The 26,296-nt window shown below is 38.3% G+C and overlaps 1 protein-coding gene across 2 annotated transcripts; it reads right to left on the reverse strand.

The window, feature by feature from the left end:
• Nucleotides 1-3,384: 3,384 nt before the first annotated feature.
• Nucleotides 3,385-25,371, reverse strand: LOC132626672 (phospholipase D zeta 1). Of its 2 annotated transcripts, XM_060341622.1 has the most exons (20): nt 24,967-25,369; nt 23,811-23,912; nt 23,556-23,671; nt 23,311-23,452; nt 21,682-21,852; nt 20,431-20,604; nt 19,980-20,222; nt 19,772-19,888; nt 18,875-19,014; nt 18,627-18,776; nt 11,401-11,557; nt 10,820-11,323; nt 8,439-8,549; nt 6,923-7,069; nt 6,644-6,841; nt 6,155-6,256; nt 4,837-4,968; nt 4,696-4,761; nt 4,444-4,505; nt 3,385-4,353 (listed from the first exon to the last, which is right to left on the reverse strand). In XM_060341622.1, the coding sequence occupies exons 1-20, from the start codon at nt 25,207-25,209 to the stop codon at nt 4,104-4,106; spliced, it is 3,327 nt and encodes a 1,108-aa protein (XP_060197605.1). In that variant the 5' UTR covers nt 25,210-25,369; the 3' UTR covers nt 3,385-4,103. The 2 variants fall into 2 exon arrangements, with proteins under 2 accessions (XP_060197605.1, XP_060197606.1); XM_060341623.1 differs by lacking the exons at nt 3,385-4,353; nt 4,444-4,505 and having other exon boundaries at nt 4,837-4,987; nt 24,967-25,371.
• Between the last annotated feature and the right edge of the window lie 925 nt (nt 25,372-26,296).

Consider the following 26,296-nt stretch of genomic DNA (forward strand, 5'->3'; position numbering starts at 1 on the left):
ATGAGAGTATGGCCGATACCTTTCCCTCGATGGTCTGGACTCCGGCTCGTAATTTTTTCGCGATCTCTCTGAGCTTTTGTTGATATTCACGGGCCCCGGGGGGGCTCGAGTTGGTCATCCTCTACCTGAATCTTTGATTCGTATCTGTTATGGACATCCGCCCAGGTCACAGCCTCGTATTCCAGCAAGTTTTACTTTAGTTTGAACGAGGTCGTCGAGCTCCGAGGATTGAGCCCTTTGGTGAAAGCTTGTGCAGCCCATTCCTCTGGAACTGGAGGGAGCTCCATTCGTTCCCTTTAGAATCGGTTGACAAATTCACGCAATAACCCGTCATCCCTTTGGGCTATACGAAAAACATCCGCCTTACGGGCCTGCACCTTTTTGGCACCGGCATAAGCTTTTATGAACGCATCAGTGAGCATTTCGAAAGAAGTGATTGAGTGCTCGGGCAGATGATCGTACCAAGTCAATGCTCCCTTCGACAGAGTTTCCCCAAACTTTTTCAACAACACGGATTCAATTTCATCTTCTTCAACATCATTGCCTTTTATGGCACAAGTGTATGAAGTCACGTGTTCCTGAGGGTCCGTTGTGCCGTCATATTTCTGGATATCCGGCATTTTGAACCTCTTCGGGATCAATTTCGGAGCCGCACTCGGAGGAAAAGGCCTCTGAATGTACCTCTTCGAATTCGGTCCTTTCATAATAGGCGGAGCCCCCGAGATCTGGTCCACCCGAGAGTTATATATTTCCACCCTCTTCTCAGTCGAGTTTACCCGCTTCGCCAATGTTTCGAGCATCCTCAGAACTTCGATGGATGAACCAGCTCTGGACCCATTACTCTCGACCATCCGTGTCTCGTCCCTTCTGGGTTTGGCAACACCTTTCGTCCTCTCCGGGGTCGTTTTATCATTTTTGCTTTGCAACTGGGCTATTACGACTCCTTGTTCGGCAATAGCTGCCCTCTGTTCTTGCAACATTTTAAAAATTAAACGTAAGTCAATATTATCATCCGGGGTATCCGGTACTTTCCGTCCTTGTGTTCGGGACAAAGTGATTGAATTGTGAGTATTTAAAGGATCGGTGGCCGGCAGGGCGGCATTCTCCTGATTCACGGTGTTTTGCCGGTTGAGGCCCTCCCTTGAATTAACAGGGTTTGGGTCGACGGGATTTGCTGGTAATCCCCGTGGCCCACTGTCTTCATTTTCGGCCACAATCTCATTGTTGTTGACGTGACCAGATTGTCCACTGTTTGCCATTTGGTTCGTTTTCACAGAGACGAACAAAAGATTTTTTCGATCCTAACGGGTAGGAGATAGAAACCAAGATCAAAGACCACTATTATCCTAGCCCCACGGTGGGCGCCAAACTGTTTACCCCGAATTTAGGTAATCAATTAAATTTATGAATGAGGTATAGGATATGTGGTTGAGCTTTAATCTATTTGGTGGAAGAAGATATATATGGATCTGCTGTGAGCAAGCGAATAGTAATCGGTGATTTACACTAAATATATGTATTAAATAATATATGAATATTGTTTGATTAAATAAAGCTAAAGAAGAACACACAAATCCGGACCAATATCAGAGAATGAGAGGGAGAGATTTTATATATTTCGCTATTACAATGTTTTAGATCTGAAAAAGCTAATCCTTCAAAGTAGGGAAATGCCTCCTATTTATAGTTTTGCCTTATGGGCCTTATACAATATAAAGCCCTTTTGAATAAAGAAAACCTTAAAAGGATAAGGTTGGATCGTACGGTCTGACACCCGTACGATTGGCAGTACAATGTGGCAGAACGATCTTGACGCGTGGCATTTATGCAACGGATCACCCGGACCAACGGCCACGATCAACCGAACTAACGGCCACGATAAACTCGGCTATGGAGAAACCGGACCAAACGATTTCCTTCGCTTTCTTCGGATTAGCCACTTCTAGTGCGATACCTCCGGTCCGAAAGAAAGTCTTCATGCTCGTGCTTGTTTCTTTCTTCCCTCGATTCCAGGTCTCACCGGTCTAACATAAGTCTGATTTTTACCGTATACAAGGATATATTAGAGAAAATAATATTCATATTAGCTTTGATATTGCTAGTCCCTTGTTTGGTACACTTTTTCAACCTATGCATAACTCCAATAAGTATTAGTTATACATCCTATGTACAAGTAAATACATAGCAAAACCATGCTATTAACAATTCCAAGACTATTGATATATGCATAAGCATGGTTAAAGACAAAAGATGCCCTCGAAGTCCCTCAAAGCTGAAGAATGTACAGAATATTTTTGTAAATAATTTTTTTTTTCAAGAAATTATGAAATGCATGTTATTTTTAATACACTACTCCAAACAGTCGATAAGAAATAATTACTGATACACGCTATCCAATACTATTCTTACAAACCCTGCCAAAAGACCTAAAGAGATAACAAGCACAATACTAACATAACGGGTTACATTTTTATATGCTCAACGTCATAGCGGAATGAAATAGAATATGCTAGTAAGAGCTATCATTCATGCGAATGAGACGGTGACTCGTTAAATGGAAATAAATGAGTGAAAATGAGGTTTGATAGTTTTAATCATTATTATATTGTCATCAGCAGTAATCAACAACATAATTTTGATTACCCTTATTACCAGTATACATACGAGCTGTTTGGATATGATTTGAAATCATGGTTTCAAACCATGATTTGAAATCATATTTGGACATATAATTTGGATATCCTAAGTTTTATTTTCTCTTATAGACATAAAAACCCCACAAGTTATGAAAACTATCAAAACATTCCCAATTTTCATACAATCTTACCAAATGAGCAAGTCATAGTTTGTAACAAAATTAATACACTACTAGAAGGCCTTGAAAAATACAACATCAATTGATCAAACTTTAGTTCAATAAAAACGAAAATTTAACATAAATAGTAATGTAACTACTCTTTAATATAATCCTCCCACATGGTAGACATAAATAAAGATTGGTGAAAGTTAATGAAATTGATAAAAAATTGGTGAGACTAATTATTAAAAATATTTACCAACTCATAGGTCTTTTTTTATAAAATATAAACTTATGTGTCAAATTTTATATTTAAAATTTTTGAAACCATGGTTTGATTGAAACCATGAGATGAAATGCATGTCCAAACGTTGATTTCATCTCATGGTTTCAAATCGCATGTCAAAACGCCTACATAGAATGAGAATTGGAAATCTTTCCTCTAATCATACTATTGTATTTTGGGATGAAATAGACATGAATAAATTGGTATCAAGATTAAATAACTGACCTAACTGATTTGGAATTCTGATTTAACTTTGTTGCTGTTTCTAATATTAATCATAGTTATATCCAACACTAAGATATGAATACTGCACAACCATGATCCTTATTCCTTACAATTAAAAGATACAAGAATAGTATCAAACAAATTATACGAATTGATTATACAACCTAAAGTGCTTCCCAAAGCAAAACCCGGGACTCATAAATAGAAATTGCTGAGAAGAGAGTAATGCAGAGTCTGCATTATCTCTGTACATTGCATGAATATAAGTGAACATGAAACAGCTTCTATAGTGTCCAATCACAAATGCGCGGGTATGGAGAATGTAGCCAAAAAAACTATTTACTATAGAGGCAATAGAGACCTCATCTACCCAAAATGTCCAGTTAGAACTGAAACAATTGGAAAAGATCCTATGGAGACACGGTGCCAATAGTAGCTCAAAGCACTCCGCCATGAACCATGCGTCACAGGTCCAAATCCAACAGTCAAATTGACCTCTGAGCTTGTGAAGTGTGAACCCATTGGCCTAAGTGAACACAGTATCCACAATTCTATCCACGTTTGCTAGTTACATAAGCTTATCTTAGTATGTTTGCACCTTCCTCAGTATTCAACAAATAGCTCCTGAAGTGTGTTGCCGCTTTTGTACAATGTTATGATACAGAACACAGTAAAATAAGAAAGCAGAAAATTATATGCTCTGAAATGGCGTCCTATATATTTTCTGTAGAAAGCATCGCTCACTGAGACAATTGATAATTTTTCTGATTTTCACGGTCCATTAGAGGAAAAGATTTAATGAAAAACTTGAGCTGATGCATAGTACTCACTTTCATTAAACACAGGTCTTAAATCTTCTTTGCACATAAAATCCAAAGGGAAGGAAACAAGATGACCTTTCACAGCTTTTAATCTCTCCATGGGATCTATACCCTCGATATCTCCATCCTGATAAGATTCTAGCTTGCTTGGAGCTATCCCTAAATCAATAGTCGTATGACCAAGTTTTTCTTTCGAGAATGCCATGCATTGTCGGAGTGAAGCCCTGCATGACATCAGAGGAGAATACGAGATCAAAAAAAGAAAGGAGAAGAAAGACAAAATGGAGTGAGAAAATGATGCCAGCTAGCTATACCTGGACTGCATCAGATCGTTGGGTATGCAAGAAAAAACATCTTGGTATATCATGGTATTTGTCTGACAATAATACCGACACTCAAGCATTAGAAAGGTTGACATGTTAAAGCGCACATGCAAAAAATTTTGAGTGTCAATAATTCGGTTTGCAAATGATAACTCAGTTGATTTTAAACCAATATAATATTTTTTCTGTGAAAAAAAAAGGACTTAACATGAAAACTTTAAAGAAGCATTTTACCACACACACCTTAGCAGTTGCCATCCAAATATCCTTGTACGTTGGATCAACCACAGGGTCCTTAATTTGACCAACCTAGCAAGGAACAATGATTAGTCAGCTGAAAACTCACATAGCCTGGAACAGAAAAGCCTAAGAGTAAGTTAGCACCTCGGCAGTACGAAGACCAAGGTGCTCAGACCATAGCGAAAGGCGAAGACTTAATGCAAATTTTCCGGCCTTTCTTGGCTTGCCTCCCATGAATGAATCGACAAACTCCTTGTCCTCGATAAGTACACCAATCTGCAACAAAATCACAATCCTGCTGATCATTAAAAAAGAGGTTGGGTAATAAAACATAATACCATGAGTATAACTTGTCACTGGACACGACTCCAGACAGCTACAGTGACTCATAAATAAGTCAGAGGTGGAACTGTCAGTAAAACTGTCAAAAGAGTGCATAGAATAAATGAATACATATGATGCCGTCTTCTGCAGGTATGATGCAATATAAAGAATGTTAACATATATTAATATTAAGCTGATCATCCTTTTGTAGGACTGTTTAAAACGGAATATCAATCAATTTGCTACTACTAACTCAAAGAGGCAACAACATGTGAGTTTTTTTTTTTTTTGGTTAAATATATCAATAGGACTTGCCTATTGATGCTTTTTATTGATGTGAGGTTCAAACATGGTATTTTGAAGAATTAATTTGGTAGTGAAGTTAGAACCAAATTGGCGCAATAGCGCGTAATGGTTACAGAGATTTCATATAGCTTGCCCAGCTGTTTGAGATCCAGGCATGGTTGATTGACTAACTTTGGCTGTGAAGCAGACTCAATTCTTATAACAGCCATTTTGACATCAAACACTTGATAAAAGATAGTTACCACATTTAAAATCACATCCCACAATGTATACATAATCAAAGTGAAAGTCACAATAATATCAAATTTCAGTCCTCAGTCCCGTCTCCCCCACAAGAAAAAGAGTGATATCAAAGTATTTTGCTGGGATTTTGCATGTATGTGATTGGACTGAGCAGAAAGTGGAACAACATTAATTAGCCTATGAACTCAACCAGCCAAGGGGGATGCTTTATATAGCAGTTCAGTAGCCTCTTTTGGTAGCATGAGAGACATGTTGCTGCCTTCTAAGATTCTTGAGAAGATAAATGACAAGTCAAATTAATATACAGTAACTACCCAAAAAAAAAAAAAAGATATTCCAATATCATTTGTCAGTGCAATTAGCAAGAAAGGTTAGGTACAGATCAGATCGGGGATTGAGCAAACAAGGAAAGGAAAAAATCCGCTTTTCGACCCACCGCGAATATCAGAGCAGCAACATGCAGAGTATATGCAAAGTAACCACATTATGCAGGCAGTTTCAGTTAGTTGATATACTTCTATCAAAAATTGAAGGTTCCACTCGTTTAAAAGAGTTATGGTCTTTTAGGATCGAAACTGAGCAGCAATACCTCAGAGTCTCTTGAACCAAGCAAGCTTCTGTCATTTATATTTCCAGATCCAATCAAGGCTGTGTGGTCATCAACTATCATGATCTTGCTATGCACATATATCTGGAGAAACCAAGTGGTATCAAGTGAATGTACGTCTAGATTTACACACGTCTAGATTTGTTGTACTTGAATAAGGAAAATCATATAGAAAATGCACAGAGTACATGGCTACAAGCCTTAGCCCTAAAACACTAAGCAGCAGTTCTGAAGCCTTGACACATGACATAGAGGTGAAACTCATCCACACCAGTGACACCACCCAGTTGTAAGTAAAGTTTCAATGTTGCAAGCATCAATTTCCCAACCATAGAAGATAAGAGTTAACAAACAAAATGACATGACAGCCTAAACTTCTAGGAAGACGTCCACTAAATATTAGGACATGGAAAGGGAAGTCTTAACAATTCATCGAGTATGTCGTAAAAATTGAGGAAGGATGGAAAATACCTGGCTAGATGCAATAGGACCACCATCAAAGAGTCTTCCATAAGCTCTGAGACCATAAAATGATATATAGTCGTGCGTTCTAGAGCCCATGAGATCATTAAGATTATGTAATATTGAATTAGATCCTCTGCATATAGTTCTGTATTGCCAATGCATAATAGCTCTAACTGAAGCAGCACCATTATCATCCAAACCACCCTGTTTTACCTTAATCCTTAGTGGAAAATATAGAAAACTATCCACAAGAAAAGATGTAGGTCAGTCTAGTAGTACTGTTACCTGGAAGCCAGGTAGAAGTGGTATCACAACGATAACCCTGAAGGACTTCTTTTCATTATAAGCTCGCATAATACGCCTGTACAGTGCTTCCAAAACACGATTTTTTATAATGTCATCCCCAGATAGACCAGAAATGAAAAATTGATTCTGGAAAAAAGAATCATTACAGCTGTGTCAGATATCAGGCACATTGAATGGTTGCTCATAATCAGTAAATCAATAATACAAGGTTGAACAAAATTACCTGAAAATGAAAATTTCATCATTAGGAGAAAGAAATAGAAAGCAAAAGTACAAGACGCTTCATAGTTGATCTAACAACACATCTGATTCAAAATTCAGCATCACTATAGGACTATGATAGCTGAGTCATCTTCCACATATTAAAAGTATATTGTAATAGTCCTAGTTAAGTAGTCAATAGACCTTTAATGCTGATTCTTTTTAATAGAAAAAGACCTTTAAATTACTGAGCATTCCAGTTCAAAAAAAAATAAAAAATTAAACTCCTACCATAGAAGGCGTCCACAGTACCAGTTAACAGAATATAATGTGCTAAATCATAGAGAATGGTTTTCAAACTACATATATGGCTTGCTAACCATGCTATGTCCTAAAATGTACTTCCATTGCTATCGCAATCTGAAATTGATTACAATGACATGGGCGAAAGGGTGGAAAAAAACACTACAACTAGGTACGTAAGGATCTGGGACATAGTCACTATTCACTAACTGATCCAGGAAAATTTACTTAAGAGTAAGAGTCTAAAAGGCAAAACAGGAAGTCATGTCATAAAGATATTAGCATGTTAACTAAAAATTGCATAGTCCCCGGTACATAAATAATTCGAAACAATCATCAAAAGAAGTTAAGCTTTCAAGTTTAAAAAAAAAAAAAAAAAAAAAAAAAAGAGATGACTTGAACTTCCACCAGACTACTACATATGTCAAAATTAAATTTTCTCAATGAACAGCTCCCAGGCTTGGATTGCAGCAAGATATCCAGAGTATGAAAAACCATCAACTTGCTATAGCGTCCACCCACAGGCAAAGACAGCGATACACAAGGAAATAGAAATGAATACTTAAAACAGAAAGAGAAGTTCAGATTCATGCATAGATTAACACTATAATAAACAGTATTAACTATTAAACCAATAGATCTTTGAAAAGAATGCCAAACAAAGACACCAATTAATGTTTGCACAATATCACAATATAAACAACTTATGTTGTACGCTAAAAGAAGAAAATGTTCAAACAAAACCCCTCCCGCTACTTTATAACTAGAAGGCTCAGATATAATCCTTTTTAAGGACAAGTTAGGGTGGAGAAGTGGTGCCAGTAGTTCAACAGAGCCAAGCTTATATAATTCATGTGGCTCTAGTTTTTAAGAGATTATTGCCAAACAACCATCAGCAAGGACAATTTTTCTGGGGAACCAACAAACTTGACGTCCTAATTCAGCTAACGGGCACCAGCTAAATGACGATTTCATAAAAAAGAATGCATACCTCTATGTAAACAAAATGTTCAGCCTTTTCGATAAGGGAGCAGTAAGCATTGTGTATGCTTTCTTCAGTTTGGCTTGTTCCAGCTGACCATTGACTGACGCTCCTTATAACCTGAAAGCAAAGAGCTTATATCAACTATATGACAATCAAAGACCCAATTAGATATAGAACACCACAAGCAATTATATAAGGGGGAGTCAACCAACGACAATTGAATATTCAATTTACATTATAGAAGCAAACTACAAACTAAAAAAGTGCCATCCAATTTGGCTCAATTATATTTGTAACCACAAAGGTTCAGAGATATTACTTATACAAAGAATAAAATATCACATCCAGCGGCGCACAAAGCAAACTTCCAAAAATATTAAGCAAAGATGTTACAAAAATCAAGAGAAATTATGGACAGAAGAATTTTAACTTTTATGACATCTACCTAGGCATGTTATTCAATATTAACTAGTATCTGGTATATGAGCAGAGTCTCCGATCACAACACTTTAACACGGAATGTTCCAGTTTCATCCGTTTATTAGCCAATGGAAAAAGAGAAGACGTTCGACATTTCTACTACCTAGAAGAGTGAAGCAAGGGACGGACAAGGGTTTTTTGTGTGTGTCTCTTCAAGATTAAGCAAACTGATTTGTAAGCAAAACTATATCACAAATTCAATTGTTGGGCCCATGCTAAGCACGAGCCAAAACTCATCTAGTTGATAAAACAAGGATGCAGCTAGGAATGCAGATGGAGCATTGCGGATAGAAGATAGATGACTCAAGCCTGTCCCAATCCTTACAGCATCAATCAAGTCTTTTGTCGCTTATTTTATTTTTCACCAACCTTTTTGGGTAACGATTGCAGAGCACTTCACATTCTCATTACTGCAGCACTTCTTTGATTAAAATGTCGTCAATTGTTAGACCATAAAACACCCTGTATGTTACTTGAACTATAATTTAATTTTGCCTAACATTCTGGTCCTAACTCCTATGCATAACAATGTACGGCTGTATTCACACAAGAAAGAAGAGAATAGATCTACCATTTCTATCGGGATATCCTAATAAAACCAAGGAATGAAGCTTTTTCTCTAAAAGAATTTTCATTCAAACATTTCTAATCGGAATTTGACCAAAAAGTTTTTGTATCTATACAAAAAGATACTGAGCGAGTCTAAGCAGGTCAGGCATCAAAGGAAATACCTCTACCATTTCCATCAGTACTCAACCCACTAATAGGTATTTATGACATCAAAAGTTCAATAGTTTCATTGTAGATGTTTTTACAACGAGAAATTCCCGAGGGCCAGTAGCGCATAGTTCAGTTGGTGCATAATGGGCCCACCCCTCTTCTCTTCTCTACTTAACTACCATGATTTTGTCTGCGGCAAGGTTCAAAACCGCAACGTGCGCCTAACCTACACATCAGGCACTGCACTCTTACCTCTAAACCAAGCCCTAGGGCCAATAGTTCCAATATATCTTTCTCTAGGTTGACAAAACTTAGATTCTGGAGATGTGTTTCTACCACTCAAGTGTCTCTCTCAAGAAGAATCCAGAGTTGGACAATCCTACTTTTCTTAGTTATATGAATCATCAATGAGTTACAGAACACTCTTCTATTTTCAACCGAAAAAAGAGATACAAAGGACATTTCAAATTGTGTACTTGGGAAAGCTGAAAGGTCTATATCCACAGGATTATTAGGACTATTTTCAGCTTACCTCTAATCAAAGGGCCACTTTTTGTCATTTTCTCATACAAACAACAAAAACATACCCAGTTGACATCCCACAAGTGGGGTCTGGGGAGGATAGTGTGTACACAGACCTTACTACCTTGTGGGTAGAGGTTGTTTCTAATAGACCCTCAGCTTAAGGAAAGCAATTCAAAGCAGTTTTAGAGAAAGGAAATACGACAGTAAAGAAGCCATGACAAATAATATGGGAAGCATGATATAGCATTCTAAAAGAAAGGAACACTAACAACAGCTGAATAATACGATAACCAAAGCACAAGAAACAACAGATAATAATAGAAATCAAAGCACAAGGACCTATGGTAATAATACTAATACTAGGAAAGTGAGACAACGCTCGACTACCTATTAACCGTCTACCTTGATCCGAACCTCCATTTTCTGATTCAGTCAACCAAAATGTACGGAGAAATTTTTTAAACAAGAAATTCATGAGATTCCTCTTCCAGCATTATTTGGTGAATTCTAAAATCAACTTTATTGGCAGTTTCGGTTTTAGCGGTTTAAACAGATGCTCATTATACCAGAAAACAGCAGAGATAAACAAAGAAATAGAAGCTTGAAGAAACTGAATAAATTGACACGCATAGAGATGTAGGGATGGGATGATTATAACTCACCTGGCAACGACACGAAACACGAGGACCTACTTGCCCATTTTCTTCAGGTGAAACAACTTGATCACCTCTCTCTTGTTTTTCCCACCAATCTTTGTCCAACTTCTTCATGCCAGGCTGCACCAGATTCTGATCCAACTCGTCCACAAATCCTTTCATTGGCAAATCTGGAACTAGAGGTTCTACTCGGGACTTCCGGAAAGAGAATGGGATTCTGCTAGACCTGCTCCGCTGATCATGAAAACTATGCCCTGTATGGAAGCCATTTATTTTTAGTTCCTCCTTAAAACTTTCCCCCCCTTCAGCTTCCTGAGGCATAAGCAAAGGAATATCTTGGGAAGAAGATCTTGAAGAAAACGAATCATGTCTTTTGATACTTTTATGAGGACGTGCAACACCATTACTTCCATTGTCTATCTCACCATTCATTCCCATGTAATGAGGAATAACCATGTGATGCTGAGGCATAAGTAGCGGAATTGCTTGCTCATGAGGAGCTTTGTTCCTCTGAGGAATAATAGAAAATGTCAATATAACAACAGTCATAACCGTGAAAGAAGAATATGCTTACAACAAATATGAACCTTTGCATAGTTCCAGCGCTGAACAAAGTGTCGAGCAACATCACGGCACGGCGGTCCCCAGAGGGCACAATGGACATCATGCCATGGCATACGTGGATACTTTTTCCGATCTAATTCATCCTTCATGGTGTCTTCCCAGGAATTTGGTTCAGATTCCCTGAATGTTGTATTACATGAGCAGCTAGCAAACTTTCAAACAGAAGTAACTTCTTACGGCTGGACTACACAGATTATCAACTCTTTTTTTGAGGAGGACTACCTAGATGATCAACTTACAGTTTGGTTCTTAAAGGAAAAGGTGAATGAATATGAGGAACTCATTGACTAGATTTTTAAGTGGGAGAAGCATTCATCTAAAGGGATCAATCAATCATACAACTTTCATCACGTACCATAGAGCAGTATAGCATTGACGTTGACCTGAAAAGGAATTACCCAAAAATATGCCCATCCTCTATAGTAACTTCCATATATTTGTTTAGATTAACTGAAACTTTATCTCAAAAGCCGTTCCAAGCTTTTTAATAGAGGCTGTTAAACTGTGAATCGGGTGTTGGCCTTGGAAGATGATATGGAAAGTCGAAGTTCCCTATAAAGTATCTTGTTTTACATGGCTACTAGCTAGAGGAAAAGCACTCACACTGGACAATCTTTGTAAGAGAGGCCATAATCTATGTTCCAGTTGTTTTCTATGCGGTGAGGAACCTGAGACAATTAATCATCTGTTCTTGCACTGTAAACTGACTGAACAACTATGGAGGATGTTCCTCAATTATAGGGGGATTCTCTGGACCATGCCAAGTAAGATAGTCGATGTGTTAGCATGCTGGAACAGAGAAGGCAGTAATGCAATTCAGGAAATGAGATGGAAGATTATTCCAGCTTGCATTTGGTGGACAATTTGGGAAGAGAGAAACCAAAGATGTTTTGAAGACAAAGCCAACCATTTCCAGAAGATTAACATGAAGTGTTTAGGGCTGTTCTACTTTTGGTGTAAAGGAATAGGTTTAGAAGATAATGAATCAATCTCTGATGTTTTAGAATCCTTGTGAGAGGACACAGGATCAGATGCTTACCCTTTTGTAATCTGTAATTAGGGGCACTACACAGTTTTGTGTAGTCTCTATATATATAAATATACAAATATGTTACCTTCTCAAAAAAAAAAAAAAAAACTGTGAATCGTTAGTGTCTTAAAATGTTGAAAGTTGGAGTTAGTGTTAAGTTATTTCCTCCCGAAATAAATATAACGTGTGAATTGTATCTCATACCTATTTGTAGGTGTATCTTGTATAAGCGGATCAAGGATTTGAAGTTCATGGGTTCAAAACAATTCTCAAATTAAAAAGAAAACTTCACTGTAAGTGCCCAAGGCGAATCGAACCCCCCTCGAGGAGGGCAAGTAAGCTTAAGCAGGTTCCATTTCTGCCGCTGGACCAAGAGACTACTTTGTTAGTGGGTTGTCAACACATATTTCTTATATACTTGATAGATTTCTGGGATTTCTTTGCCTGGGCTGACTGTTTCTCTCTCCTCTCTCTCTCTCTTACCCCTTCTCCCCAACGGTAACTTCCACCCCACCCCCACTCCACCCCACCCCACCCCCTCCCTCCGCCCCTAACGGCATTACCAACCAGGTACCTCTCTCTCCCACCCTCTCTTTGACCGACGAGCACCGGCAGCGGCAGTTTTCCGGCCAGATCTCTCCCCTCCCCTCTTCTCTTTTCTTTGCTTTTTTGCTCCTTTTTTTCGTTTCTGCAACCGGAAACCCATCTCCAGTAGGTTTCTGGTCGGTTCAGCACAGGTACCCAATTTCTCCAACAGATTCCGGCGGTGAACAGTATTTTTTGCTGCGAACAGGTTTCTTTCACCTGGAGTTGGTACCTCCAGTGGCCCATGAAAATTCTGTCCTTTAGCCTTGAATTTTTTTGCCTGCTCTCTTTGCCTCTTGACTTGCATTCTTCCCTTTATTCCTCTCACTTATAGTGCTATCATTCTTGGCGTAGCGGCCCGACTTGCCTATAGTTTCTTTCTAACTTTTGCTTTAGTGTTTATTCCTATTTGTTTTAGATAAATTTTTGAGCAACTTATTTTGCCTTAGTGGCTTTAGTGAGCGATGGTAGACTAGGGTCATGTTCTCGGTCGGGGACGGGGGCTAGGGTTAGGGGTGGTAAGTGGGTTCAGGGAACGTCTAGATTGACAGTAGGGTCTTGGAACATTGGGACTTTGACGGGGAAGTCCATAGAGCTAGTTAAGATTCTTAAGAAAAGGAGGATTAATATAGCTTGCGTCCAAGACCAAATGGGTAGGATCTAAAGCTAAGGAGGTGGATGGGTATAAGTTATGGTTTTCGGGTAAGTCGATGTATAGGAATGGGTAGGCATTTTAGTAGATAGTGAGCTAAGGGACCAGGTGGTAGAGGTTGGGAGAGCCAATGATCAGATGATGGCGATTAAGTTGGTCGTGGGAGGGTTTACATTGAACATTATTAGTGCCTACGCGCCACAGGCAGGCTTGGACGAGGAAGAGAAGAGGCGTTTTTGGGAGGATTTGGATGAAGTGGTGGGAGGTATACCGGTCACCGAAAAGTTATTTATTGGAGGAGATTTCAATGGACATATTGGGTCATCTTCGGGGGGCTATAACGATGAGCATGGTGGTTTTGGCTTCGGGGACAGAAACAAAGGAGGGGTCGCACTCCTGGATTTTGCAAAAGCTTTTGGATTAGTGGTAGCCAACTCGAGTTTTCTGAAGAGGGAGCAGCACCTGATAACCTTCCGTAGTTCGACGGCTGCGACGCAGATAGACTTTTTGCTGCTTAGGAAGGATGATAAAGGTCTTTGTAAAGACTGCAAGGTCATTCCGAGTGAGAACCTTACGACCCAGCATAAGCTCTTAGTGATGGATTTGGAGATTAAGAGGAAGAAGAAAAAGAGGGTCGTGGATGGCCGACAGAGGATCAGGTGGGGGAGTCTGACTTTGTCTAGTGCCCAGGAGATGGGAGAGAAGTTGATGGATATGGGTGCTTGGGAGAGTAGGGGGGACGCGAGCAGTATGTGGGAGAGGACGGCCAACTGTATTAGGGAAGCAGCTAGAGATGTACTGGGGGTCTCAAGAGGTCATCGTGGTGGGCACCGAGGGGACTGGTGGTGGAATGGAGAAGTCCAAGGGAAGGTGGAAGCAAAGAAAGTGGCGTATGCGAAGTTGGAAGATAGCAAAGACGAGGAGGAAAAGCGGACGAATAGGGAAAGGTATAAGATTGCGAGAAAGGAAGCGAAGTTGGCAGTTTCGGCGGCAAAAACGGCAGCTTTTGAACGCCTACAGAACTAGAGGACAAAGGCGGGGATAAGAAGTTGTTTAGGCTAGCCAAGGTAAGGGAGAGGAAGACACGGGATCTGGATCAAGTAAAGTGCGTCAAGGACGAGGATAGCAAAGTATTGGTGGAGGATGCTCTTATTAGACGGAGATGGCAGTCATACTTCCATAAACTCTTGAACGAAGAAGGTGACAGAGACATTGTGTTGGGAGATTTGAAGTACTCTGAGAGGCGGCGCGATTTTGGGTATTGTAGGAGTATAAAAGTAGAGGAGGTTAAGGGAGCTGTCCGTAGGATGCGTAGAGGAAGAGCGACGGGCCTGACGAGATTCCTGGGGAGTTTTGGAAGAGTGCAGGCAGGGCAGGTTTGGAGTGGCTAACTGGGTTGTTTAATGTCATTTTTAAGACGACGAAGATGCCCGAGGAATGGAGGTGGAGTACGATGGTTCCTTTATACAAGAACAAGGGCGACATTCAAAGTTGCAACAACTATAGAGGTATCAAGCTGCTAAGTCACACTATGAAAGTGTGAAAAAGGGTGGTGGAGATGAGGGTGAGGAGAGGCGTGTCCATTTCAGAGAACCAGTTCGGATTCATGCCGGGGCGCTCGACTACAGAAGCCATTCATCTTGTGAGGAGACTGGTGGAGCAGTATAGGGAGAGGAAGAGAGACTTACACATGGTTTTCATCGACCTAGAAAAGGCTTACAATAAAGTGTCAAGAGAGGTTTTATGGAGATGCTTGGAGGTTAGAGGTGTACCTGTGGCGTACATTAGGGCGATGTATGAGGGAGCCAAAACTAGGGTTAGAACAGTGGGAGGAGACTCGGAACACTTCCCAGTGGAGATGGGGTTGCATCAGGGATCAGCTCTTAGCCCTTTTTTATTTGTCTTGGTGATGGATGGTTTGACGCGGCAAATTCAAGGTAAGGTGCCATGGTGCATGCTATTCGCGGATGACATAGTCCTGATTGACGAGACTCGCAACGGAGTGAATGCTAAGCTGGAGGTTTGGAGACAAACTCTGGAGTCTAAAGGGTTCAAGTTGAGTAGAACCAAGACAGAGTACATGGAGTGTAAGTTTAGTGACGAGACACGTGAGGCTAGCGTGGAAGTGAGGCTGGGTACCCAGGCCATCCAAAAGAAAGGAAGCTTTAAGTATCTTGGGTCTATTATACAAGGAGACGGGGATATTGACGAGGATGTCACGCATCGTATTGGTGCAGGGTGGACGAAATGGAGACTCGCTTCAGGAGTGTTGTGTGATAAGAAGGTGCCACTAAAGCTTAAAGGCAAGTTCTACAAAGTGGTAGTGAGACCGACTTTGTTGTACGGGGCGGAGTGCTAGGCAGTCAAGAACTCGCATGTCCAGAAGATGAAAGTTGCGAAAATCAAAATGTTGCAATGGATGTGTGGGCATACCAGGCGAGATAGGATTAGGAATGAAGATATCCGAGATAAGGTGGGAGTGGCATCAGTGGAGGAAAAAATGCGGGAAGCGCAGCTGAGATGAATTGGGCATGTGAGGAGGAGAGACACAGATGCCCCAGTACGGAGGTGTGAAAGGTTGGCTATAGACGGTGTCAGAAGAGGTAGAGGTAGGCCGAAGAAGTATTGGGGAGAGGTGCTTAGACAGGACATGACGCAGTTCCAGCTTACCGAGAACATGACCTTAGATAGGAGTCTATGGAGGACTCAGATTAGGGTAGAAGGCTAGTATCCCGTCGTACTAGTAGTCGCAGTTTTGATCTTCATTTTCTTGTCCTTTGATTCGTGCAACTATATGTTAGTTCGTGTACCACGATTATCATATTTATCCGAGATAGCTAATGTTTCTGTTTTCTCATACTGCTTTATCATGGCTTTTTCGCTTTCGTTAGTTTCATTCTCGTATTGCTTTGAACTGTTCCTGCTTATCTGACCTTTCCTCATCATGTTTTCTCTTGAACCGAGGGTCTTCCGAAAACAGTCTCTCTATCTTCCGAGATGGAGGTAAGGTCTGCGTACATTTTACCCTCCCCAGACCCCGCACTGTGGGATTTCACTGGGTATGTTGTTGTTGTTGTTGTTGTTGATAGATTTCTCAAAATAAATATAGGGTTTGAACAAAAGTTACTGGATTCCGGGAATCCACACCTGATACCTTAGATCCACCCTGCTTGTATTACATTTATCAAGTTATTTATTTACTCCTCTCAATTTTCTCATATGGTATTGGAACCTCTATGATTTGGTAAAGCTTTAAGTAGCTTCTGCCAATCAGCAAGCGGCCTTATGTCATTACCCCCAAAAATTTCCCTCGTTTTGTAGTTTTACTGTTCTTGCTCTTTATAGTAACTTCTCTCGCGGCATAATGCCTCTTTATGAAGACCCTTCCATTGGCTCTATGCATATCAAACCAACATTTCAACCATTTCTTCAGTCATTATTCCTACCAACTTTTCAGGAGAGTTTCTGGTGATCAAAACTTTTCTCCCGGGTATTTAGCGACACTATCAATACCAACCTTCCAATGAGTTTATTCTTCTTGTGTTCTTCAAAACATGAAGACACAAGATGGGTTCCTTTCCCCAACTTGAGTTTAAGCGGAGGAGGTGTTAGAACGTCAGCATATCGGTGTGTTAGAGCTGACATTAAATTACTCCCTCATTGAATGAATATAAGATGTGAACTGTATCTCAAATTTTTATGTAGAGTTTCTCTTGCATTCCTTTATCAAGTTATCTATTTATTTTCTTGCCTTCTGTTATTTTGTCACACAACCATCTCTTTCTGTTGTTGACTACACAGGTATAGAGGTTACACTTCATTTCTTCAAGTCCAAGGCAAAAAAAGATACCAGATAGGGGGTTATCTGAACGAAGGAACCAAACGAATTAAATTAAACTGCTGTCAGTAGTACAGAGTATTTCAACATTTTTCCTATGCTTATACTTTAGCTACAAGTATATCCGAATTTTATACAATAATGTTTTAATTATGTGCACCTGAAGATGATCAATATTCTAGGGAAAATTGTTTTAGTATAACCCACAGAAAGTTAATTTTCCTTTAAAATAAAATGGGATTTACTTAGGGCTGTTCACAGTTTTGGTTAAAACCAAAACCAAACCGAAAATTTAACCAAACCGAATAAAATAACCGACACTTGGTTTAGTTTGGTTTGGTTTGGTTTTAAATTTGAAAAACCGATAATATTTGGTTTGGTTGTGGTTATAGTAAAAAATAACCGAATAAATAACCGAACCAAACCGATAATTATATACATAAAATTTATAATTATTTATATGTCTAATATTAGCTTTTCATAAATAATTAAAGATATTTTATACCTTTTAATTATTAATTTAATTTTGGTCTACTTATTTTTAAGGCCCATGTCTTAAAAGAATATGTCCAACAATCGAAGCCCAACTCTAATAAGTCGTAAGCATAAGGGTTATTTGTATTTTGAAACCTCAGTTTGACTTGTTCTTTTGAATCTAAACTGCGTTGCAAGTTTGGTCCACCTGATTTGCAACAGCGTGTCTTTCCCTCAATATGCAGCAAAGTTCACCCTTGTGAGCTATGAGGAAAAAAGAGTTTCATAAGAAATTTGAAGAATGTAGAGAGAGAATATTTGAATTGTCACAGCTAGTCATAAACCGAAAAACCGAACCAAACCGAACCAAACCGATAATAACCAAACCGGTGGTTATTATTTTACTTGGTTTGGTTATGGTTTTAGACATTTAAAAACCGACTAAATTGGTTTGGTCATGGTTTTAACCAATAACCGACTAAATTGGTTTGGTCATGGTTTTCACTGTTCACAATTCTCGCATTTGATTATTTATGATTCAAAGCAACGTATCACTAGTTCCAAACAAACTAAAAAATAACTTTCTTAAAAAGTTAGTGCGGAAGAACACCTTGGATTATAATAATCTTTTCCAGGCCATATAAGAGGTGGACAATCACCCACTTTGTGTTCGGGTGAGTCATAACGACCAAAGCACAGGTCCAGTCCTCCGATAAAGCAAATCTGGTGGTCAACAATGACAATTTTTTCATGATGGGACCTATATGTAACCATACATAACCATTAGTTGTAAATAGAGTAGCTATTGCCAATAACAATAACGAAACAAGACAATAAGTATGTTCAGGAAACACATACCATAGATACACACCGCTTGAGAAATGATCAGGATAACGCAGCACCCTGACATTCTCATGGATGCCTACCAGCTTTCTCTTGCTATACACACTGTTGATTTTTAAAGCAATAGCAACCTCTTTGTACAGAAGGATGTAGATCTGCATTAGAAGATGAACTAAAGCTTTTTAGACTTCAATAATCAGAAGTAAACATGACATCACATGGAAAACGGACAAGAAAATAAGAAACCACCTAATCTGGTAAAATATTTGAGATGACACACGTTTGACAGGCTCTATCTACCTGAACCTAAGGAAATGAAGCAACTAACTAACCACCCCCCCCCCCCCCCAAAAAAAAAGGGTTAGAGAAACAGGAAATGAAAGACCACAGCACTATCAGAACTAGAGATCCCTTACACAACATAATACATCGAACAGCAGTTATCAATAAAGGAATTGAGCTTCACACAAGTCACTGCATATTTATAAATCGTTGCAAAATCTCAACACTTTTTTTTGTGTGTGGTGGGGGTTTTTTTTTTTTTTTTGGGGGGGGGCAAAAGAGACTGGCACATCATGTGGTGCCACTCATAAATAAATAAATCACAAGCTGAATTCCGGCCGGACTGATACATTAACAAGATGAGATGCTAGTTATAATCAGTACACTCACACTGACAGTCTGACACATCACTGAGTTTATGAAAAGAAACGTGAACTCTGATTTACAAGTTCAAATATTTCTCACAATAGAATTGTAGAACCTTTCTCTCTAAAAACACATTACCTTACTATAGATTAAGAAAGAAAAGTCATAAGAGCAAAACCAAACGATAAGAAATTCTCTCCATTTCATATTAGATATTCAACAATCAGAACCTAATGAATAATTTAAACAAGCTTAATCACCAACCTGAACACCTTGTTTTGCTTTGGCTTCCAGTAAAGCATCAAGACGGAAGGATGCATTAGTGTGAAAGGGACGTCGCATATAAAGTTCGGGGCACACCCACCAGCCGCATATAAAGATCTGTGGAAACATCAAATCACCCAAATCCTTTCTAACTTTGTTCATTTAGATAAAATTGACTTCTGTAACAAATTCAAACTTAAACGCAGACCTCTGACTTTGCTTCTTCAATAGCCAAAGCTATAGCTTCAAATGCTGATTCACCATCAACAAACCACTGAGCCTGACTGTCATCCTCTGTCAAACCCCTAGGAGGAGCATAAGAACCAAACCTGTGAGGATGACACCATCCCTCAGGTGGCCTAAGCCCTGCATCATTAATTGCTGCTACCCAGTCTTTAACCTTAGCATTGCTCTTGGTCCTCAGTTTGATACACCTTGTACCACAAGACACCTAAGAAAAAATTCTATTGTAAAACACAAGGTGGAATCCCAAGCTTCTTTAACTAGTTCAACTTACTTTTTTTTTAGAAGGTAACAGAAACTAGTTCAACTTACTAAATACAATATCTCCATGCCTCTAGAGGAATTGGCTGAATTGCCACTCTAAAAAATAAAGAGCAGAGTTCTTCAAACGCATCATAGTTTCATAAGCTGCTTACCCTAAAATAGTGGCGTAAAGGGTTTCCATCTTTTATTTCTTTTGCTAAAGAAACACGACCCTCTCCATTGCCATCGGAGGCTGGTAGCACATCAAACACTATTATATCTAACGGTTCGGGGTCAAATGGATCTTTGAGGAAAGCCAGGAATCCAGGTTTTAATACAGCCCAGACCTGAAAAGAATCCAACCAAGAATCAAACAGGATCTCTAAATCAAATTTAGACAATTACTCAAAGCCCTAGAAAAATTGAAAACATAACTTGGAGATTAGAATAAGGCAAAAATCCTAAGCCATACATAAAACTTGAAAGATTCAGATATGACTCCATGTCAAAAGTCATTTTCGTTGCTTTATAAGCTCAATTTTAAAACTTTGGAAAAAAAAAACTCCAAAAAACACTCCCTCTAACAGTAGAATAGCATACATAATACAGCTAACCAGCATAAAAGGAGGAAATGTCGGATTCACACGAACAAGCAAAACAAACAAGGTTGAAAGAGAGAGTATCAAACTGCACTAATCTTTTTCCAGCAAATGGAAATTGCCCAATTTAGATGTCAAAATCAATTACCTCCAGTTCACCCACAAGTCCCGTGCACCATGCCCAGAGTTCAAATATCACACGGAAAGGCCGTGAACCAAAAGAATTATGTCAATAACAACATAACAAGAACTTCATTTATATAGTAAACAAATATATTCTACTTGAAAACCTCAGGCCTAAAGAACACAACTAATTTTGGCGTTGTTTCAAGACCAAGCATAAAATTAAACTAGAAATTACCTAGATGTCCACTTACAAATTTCAATAAAGTTGCCTCATCAATGGTTTTACAATTTGTGAGACCCAAAATTGTTACTCTAGACGAAGTGAAGGCTACTCTTGCAGAATCACCTATATTTTAGTCATTAACACTAAGAGATACAGGAATCGGTAGAATGCTCCAAAGAAATTTGAAGCTTTCATGCTCTACGACAAACTAATGCTTCAGAGTTCAGACATACCCTTGCAATAAACTTTCACATAAAAGTAAAATCTGGAAAATACTTATTATCAAAAAAGAAGAAGTAAAATCTGGAAATTATATAAAGAACTCTCAATTTTCACTAAGCGATTATTGTGCCCTCTAAGTTCTTTTTGCAGGTAGGAGATTATCCAACAAATGGACAGCTTCGAGACTGAGTTGATACGTGTAACCAACCTAAAACAAGATAACCATATATGTATGAACCAGAAAGTAAGGCTACCTTCTGCCAGTTGTCTTTACAGCAACCAAACCACTGACATGAACAACATTTCCGAATATCATCGTCATCTTGAATTTTTGGTAAGTGCTTCACCATAATAAAATCTTCTTTTAGCTTAGGACCATACTCTGGAGAAAAGGATAATCTTGAAACTTCCAGAAACCTGCAAACCTGCAATTTCATTCCAGTGAACTAAGATGTTGCCAAGTGCCTACACATATTTGCTATCACACTTGACATTATATAATTTGGGGAAAGTGTTTTTAGCATTAAGTCCTTTATGGATTTCGAGTCGGGAGTAGAGCTATGGCTTATTTGGCGCTATATCACAATTCATTGTAACACGTAGAGAAAAAGCACAGCTGTTGAGCCATCTTCAAGTATAAAACCAAGGTAATACACTATCACCAAGTATATGTTAGAAGATATTTCGACATACAGGAAAGGGATATCTGGGAACTAGTCAGTAATTGAATGGTGAAATCCTGCAAGATGTTCAACGAGAATCTAGAATATTAAAGCTATGACACTTGATGTTGACTCTGCCGAGAAATGTTATTTAAATTAGAATTAATTCCTATTATGACTGCCGGCTAGTAGCACGAACAGATATATATCGCAAAGATGGCAGACAGCATTTGGTTTATGTGACTCCTTATACTGCAATAATGACCAAGGAATTTGGTTGTGACCCAACTGAATCCTCTAACATCATTCTTAGTCATCACTTTATTTCTTTCTTTTTGTTTCCATAAGTAGCCATCAACTTCATTTCTGTGGAGGGCGCTCCTTTTTTTCATTTTTGAGGGGTGGGTGCTGCGGGTGGGGGAAGGGCAATATGTGCCTACAGAATGTAAGTGTTAAACTACCTGTTGAAAGATCATAAATTTGGGTTTTCTTTCTTAGATATTACCCTTAGAAGAGCAAAAACATTCTCCCTAGAAGTGACGTTCAAGATTCAAACCAATAACCTTATAAGGTAGCTAAAACATTGGGAACTTGAACATAGGATTCGTAATCTTTTACAGACACACATCACTTCCTGATGGAGGAGCACACATGGCACCTCAACACAAATATATGAACTCTCATTTATTACAAATGTACATGATGAACAACTTTTTCTGGTATTGTGCGAGGCAAATGAAAATGTCCTTTTTATGTTCTTGCTGATTTGTATCACTTTACAAGAACCATCTAAATTCCTAACGGACTATAAAAGAAGGCATGGAGCAAGACAGTTCTTAGATGGTTAAGTCAGTGAAGTTCTTTCTCCGGCATTTTCATAAATAAAGGATCAAACTACGTTTTGAAGTTTGTTTCATAGAGATGCAATTATGTCAACATAGAAACATCTACTAAGCAGGGAAATACACTTATCAGCTAGTAATCATGGAAAGACATCTTGAGAGATGAGGGAAGTCCCACAAGATTAGATATCTAGGAACTAGGCATCAAGGCTAAATGTCATTCCCAGGAGAGCTCAGTAGAGTGAGGCAAAAGTGAAAAGTAGTACTAAGAAACACCCGGTGACCTAAACCTATGGCTAAGGCGAAGAAAAAAGACTTGCAAAGGATTCTTCAAGTAAAGAGGGCAAAGCAAAGCAAGAGTAAAACCACTTGAAGATACCTCCTGGGAATTGACAAAATCTATATCTCCAAGAAAGTGATTCAAGTAACCCTGCATAGCAGTCTTTGCTCGATCTGACATTGAATGTTGCCTTCCGATGGTTGGCCGAATTATTGGCAAAGCAGCACTAGACGGAACATCTCTGAACAAAAAACCACCTGTAAGAACGATAACTATTATAACAGGAATAGATGTATTTAATGCTTCCCTTTTATCATGAAAACTGGTTCGAGATGAAGAAGCACCTGCTTTTGGCACTTTCCTCAGCACGCAGAGGACTAGCCTCATCATCAGGTTCATCCTCATCTTGAATTACAGCTGTATGGTCTCCTATCCCCAAGTTTTGAAGCCATTCTTTGACCTTTAAAATGTGTCAGTAGAATGTCATGAAAAGTACACCATAGTCACAGCCGTCAAATCAGAATTGTGTTGCTGCCAGATGCACCAAGCAACTAAACAATATGGAACCAACAATATTTCACAGGAAAAGCGCAATTTACCTGCTCTTGCTTCTCATGAATCTCCTCAATGAATGCACGCTTCTTTAATGCAAAATGTAAGTAAAATACATGCGAGGCTTTCTTCACCAATTGCCACTTGAACTACAGGAAAAAAGAAAAGAAAAAAAAAAGTAGCACTGTTAAACAAAAATGCCTCAACTGAAAGAGAGGGAGGAAAAATATTTCAGGGAATAAGGTCTTTCTAGAAGGAGATCAAGACCAATACATGGTTTTGAATGGGGGATCACAACTCCACTAACACAAACTAAGTCTATCATTCTCAGGAACAACCAAATGGTGTTCAAGATGTTTCGGCATACAGGATAGCTACTAAGTAAGGTTATTGCTCTTTCAGCTCCAATTTTTTTTTATTTTTTATTTTATTTTTTTGACAATGATAACATAAACGAATTTCTAACCAACATTCTACACTTCAATATTAAGACTTCACAAGTTAAATCTTTCATGTCATTTATCACTCAGAGTAGAAAATGTAAGGGAAACTGATGTCAAGGTTATTTAGCTGCAACAATTTCTAGCAGCAAATGCAAACCCTTTTTCAGCGAGAACAATGACGACAAGAGCTTCAACTAAGTCTCAAACCCAAACTAGTTGGACTCAGCTATATGGGTACTCTATATCCGTTCCTTGTTTACTCACAATACCTTTAGCTACGCAAATTTTGGCCCTTCTCACCTCAAAGTGATATCTTTTATTGTAGAAATTTGAATCTCCATTAGTAATCAAGAATAAAATTGATGTTTAACTGCCGTTATGTTTGCTGATTTTAGCTGTTTTATCCACACACACACACACACAAAAAAAAAAAAAAGAGATATCGAAAGTAACTGCCAACAACTATTTTCTGACAATTAAAAACTCCTTGATTAAAAAATAAAAACTGCCTACAATAATTTTGTAACAAATCTATAGGAATTAGCCTAATTGCGAAGTAAAAAAAAAAAAATCAAAAGCTAAGCAAAGTCAAAATCGAGTGAATAATAATGCCTGCTTGTATTGGATAGCCAAAACACTGCTATTTATCCTAATTGCCTAGCTTAAAACAAAAAAGTATTTTGTAACAAATCTACGGGAATTAACCTAATTGCGAATCAAAAACAAGGTAACCAAAGTAAAATGGAGGGAAGGAGAGTGCCTGCTTGTATTGGACTTCAATTGTGTATGTTAATAGCATAGGGCTAATGTCACCGGCATCGGGACGAGAGACTTGGATGATTGTAGCCTGAGGCAACTCATCGAATATTCGAGTCGATTCATGACTATTATCCTCGCGAAATGAATATGACAGCCTAGAAGGTTCCGGTGGTTCCGATTGCATCTGCACGTAACGTGGTCCTCTGACGCCATCGCCCATCATCAACTGCTCCGTCGACGACATTTCCGATGATATGTAATATTATTATTGTTATCTTAATGTCAAATATATATTGGAGATCGAGGATTTGGCAAAAGGATATAATTGGATTTTTATTTTCTAGAGAGAAGGTGAGAAACGGCGTTGGTGTTTGATTTGATTCATTCAAGCTTCTCTTCTGACTTCTAAGAAAAGCAACAATGGGTCAATTTTGAAATCCTTTTATTATTATTTCTCTTTTTTTTTTTTTTTTTGACTTTGGTCGTTATCTCAAATTATTAAAAATATTTATTTCAAATTATTTATTCCCTCTGTTTCGAAATATTTGTCTTACTCTCTTTTAGATCCATTTAAAAAAAAATAACTTTTTTCATTTTTTGCTTCTCTTTAGTTCCAACTTTCCACTTAGCTTGTTTAAGACCACATGATTAGAAGACATTTCGGTACATTATATATATTTTTAATTTAAGACTATAAGATTCAAAAATCTTCTTTCATTTCTTAAATTTCGTATCAAGTCAAAATCAGATAAATATTTTAAAACAAAGAGAGTTTCATTTTAAAAGTTTACGATAAAATTCGTTATTCTTTTCCAATTTTGCTCGTAGTGAAGTAGTAATTATTCTTGAAAATTATAAACAAAATTATGGAGAAATTGACACATAGATAAAGTAATTATTAAAGGAAGAGAAATTTATATGTTAAAGTATAAATAAGAGTAAGATAATTAAAATATCTTCCAATTAATATTTGTGTAAGAGAAAAACACAACAAATTGTTTAACACGGAGGGAGTAGTGGAATCTGGGTAGTCCGAATTATAATCCGGCTAGAGGAAGTATGTTTTGTTTTGTTGGTTAATTAATTTAATTAATCTAGAAAGATTACGGAAAGAATTTTCTAGAAAGATTGATGATTTGTCATCATCAGGTATTAATAATAGTGACAACTATTTGGTACTGCCAAGTGCAAATGCAGCTTGATTTATAGCCCTGCTGATATGCCAGATAGATTTTACTCATTTGGTATAAAGCTTATAGCTCACCTAAATATGAATTTGTTTGAAGCAAATAATCATCTTACTTGAAAGTGACAAACAAATTTCTACTACG

This window comes from Lycium barbarum, chromosome 2, assembly GCF_019175385.1.
Source record: "Lycium barbarum isolate Lr01 chromosome 2, ASM1917538v2, whole genome shotgun sequence".
Classification (NCBI taxonomy): Eukaryota; Viridiplantae; Streptophyta; class Magnoliopsida; order Solanales; family Solanaceae; genus Lycium; species Lycium barbarum.

What these genes read in the sequence shown, in the direction of transcription:
- LOC132626672 (XM_060341622.1), bottom strand. Translation starts at nt 25,209, where the DNA reads ATGTCGTCGACGGAGCAGTTGATGATGGGCGATGGCGTCAGAGGACCA. An exon ending in GTAAAGACAACTGGCAGAAG is followed by an intron (nt 20,605 to 21,681) that starts GTAGCCTTACTT and finishes GATTCTTTTCAG; the next exon opens with GTCTGGGCTGTATTAAAACC. An exon ending in AAGCAAAACAAGGTGTTCAG is followed by an intron (nt 19,015 to 19,771) that starts GTTGGTGATTAA and finishes CTTCTAATGCAG; the next exon opens with ATCTACATCCTTCTGTACAA.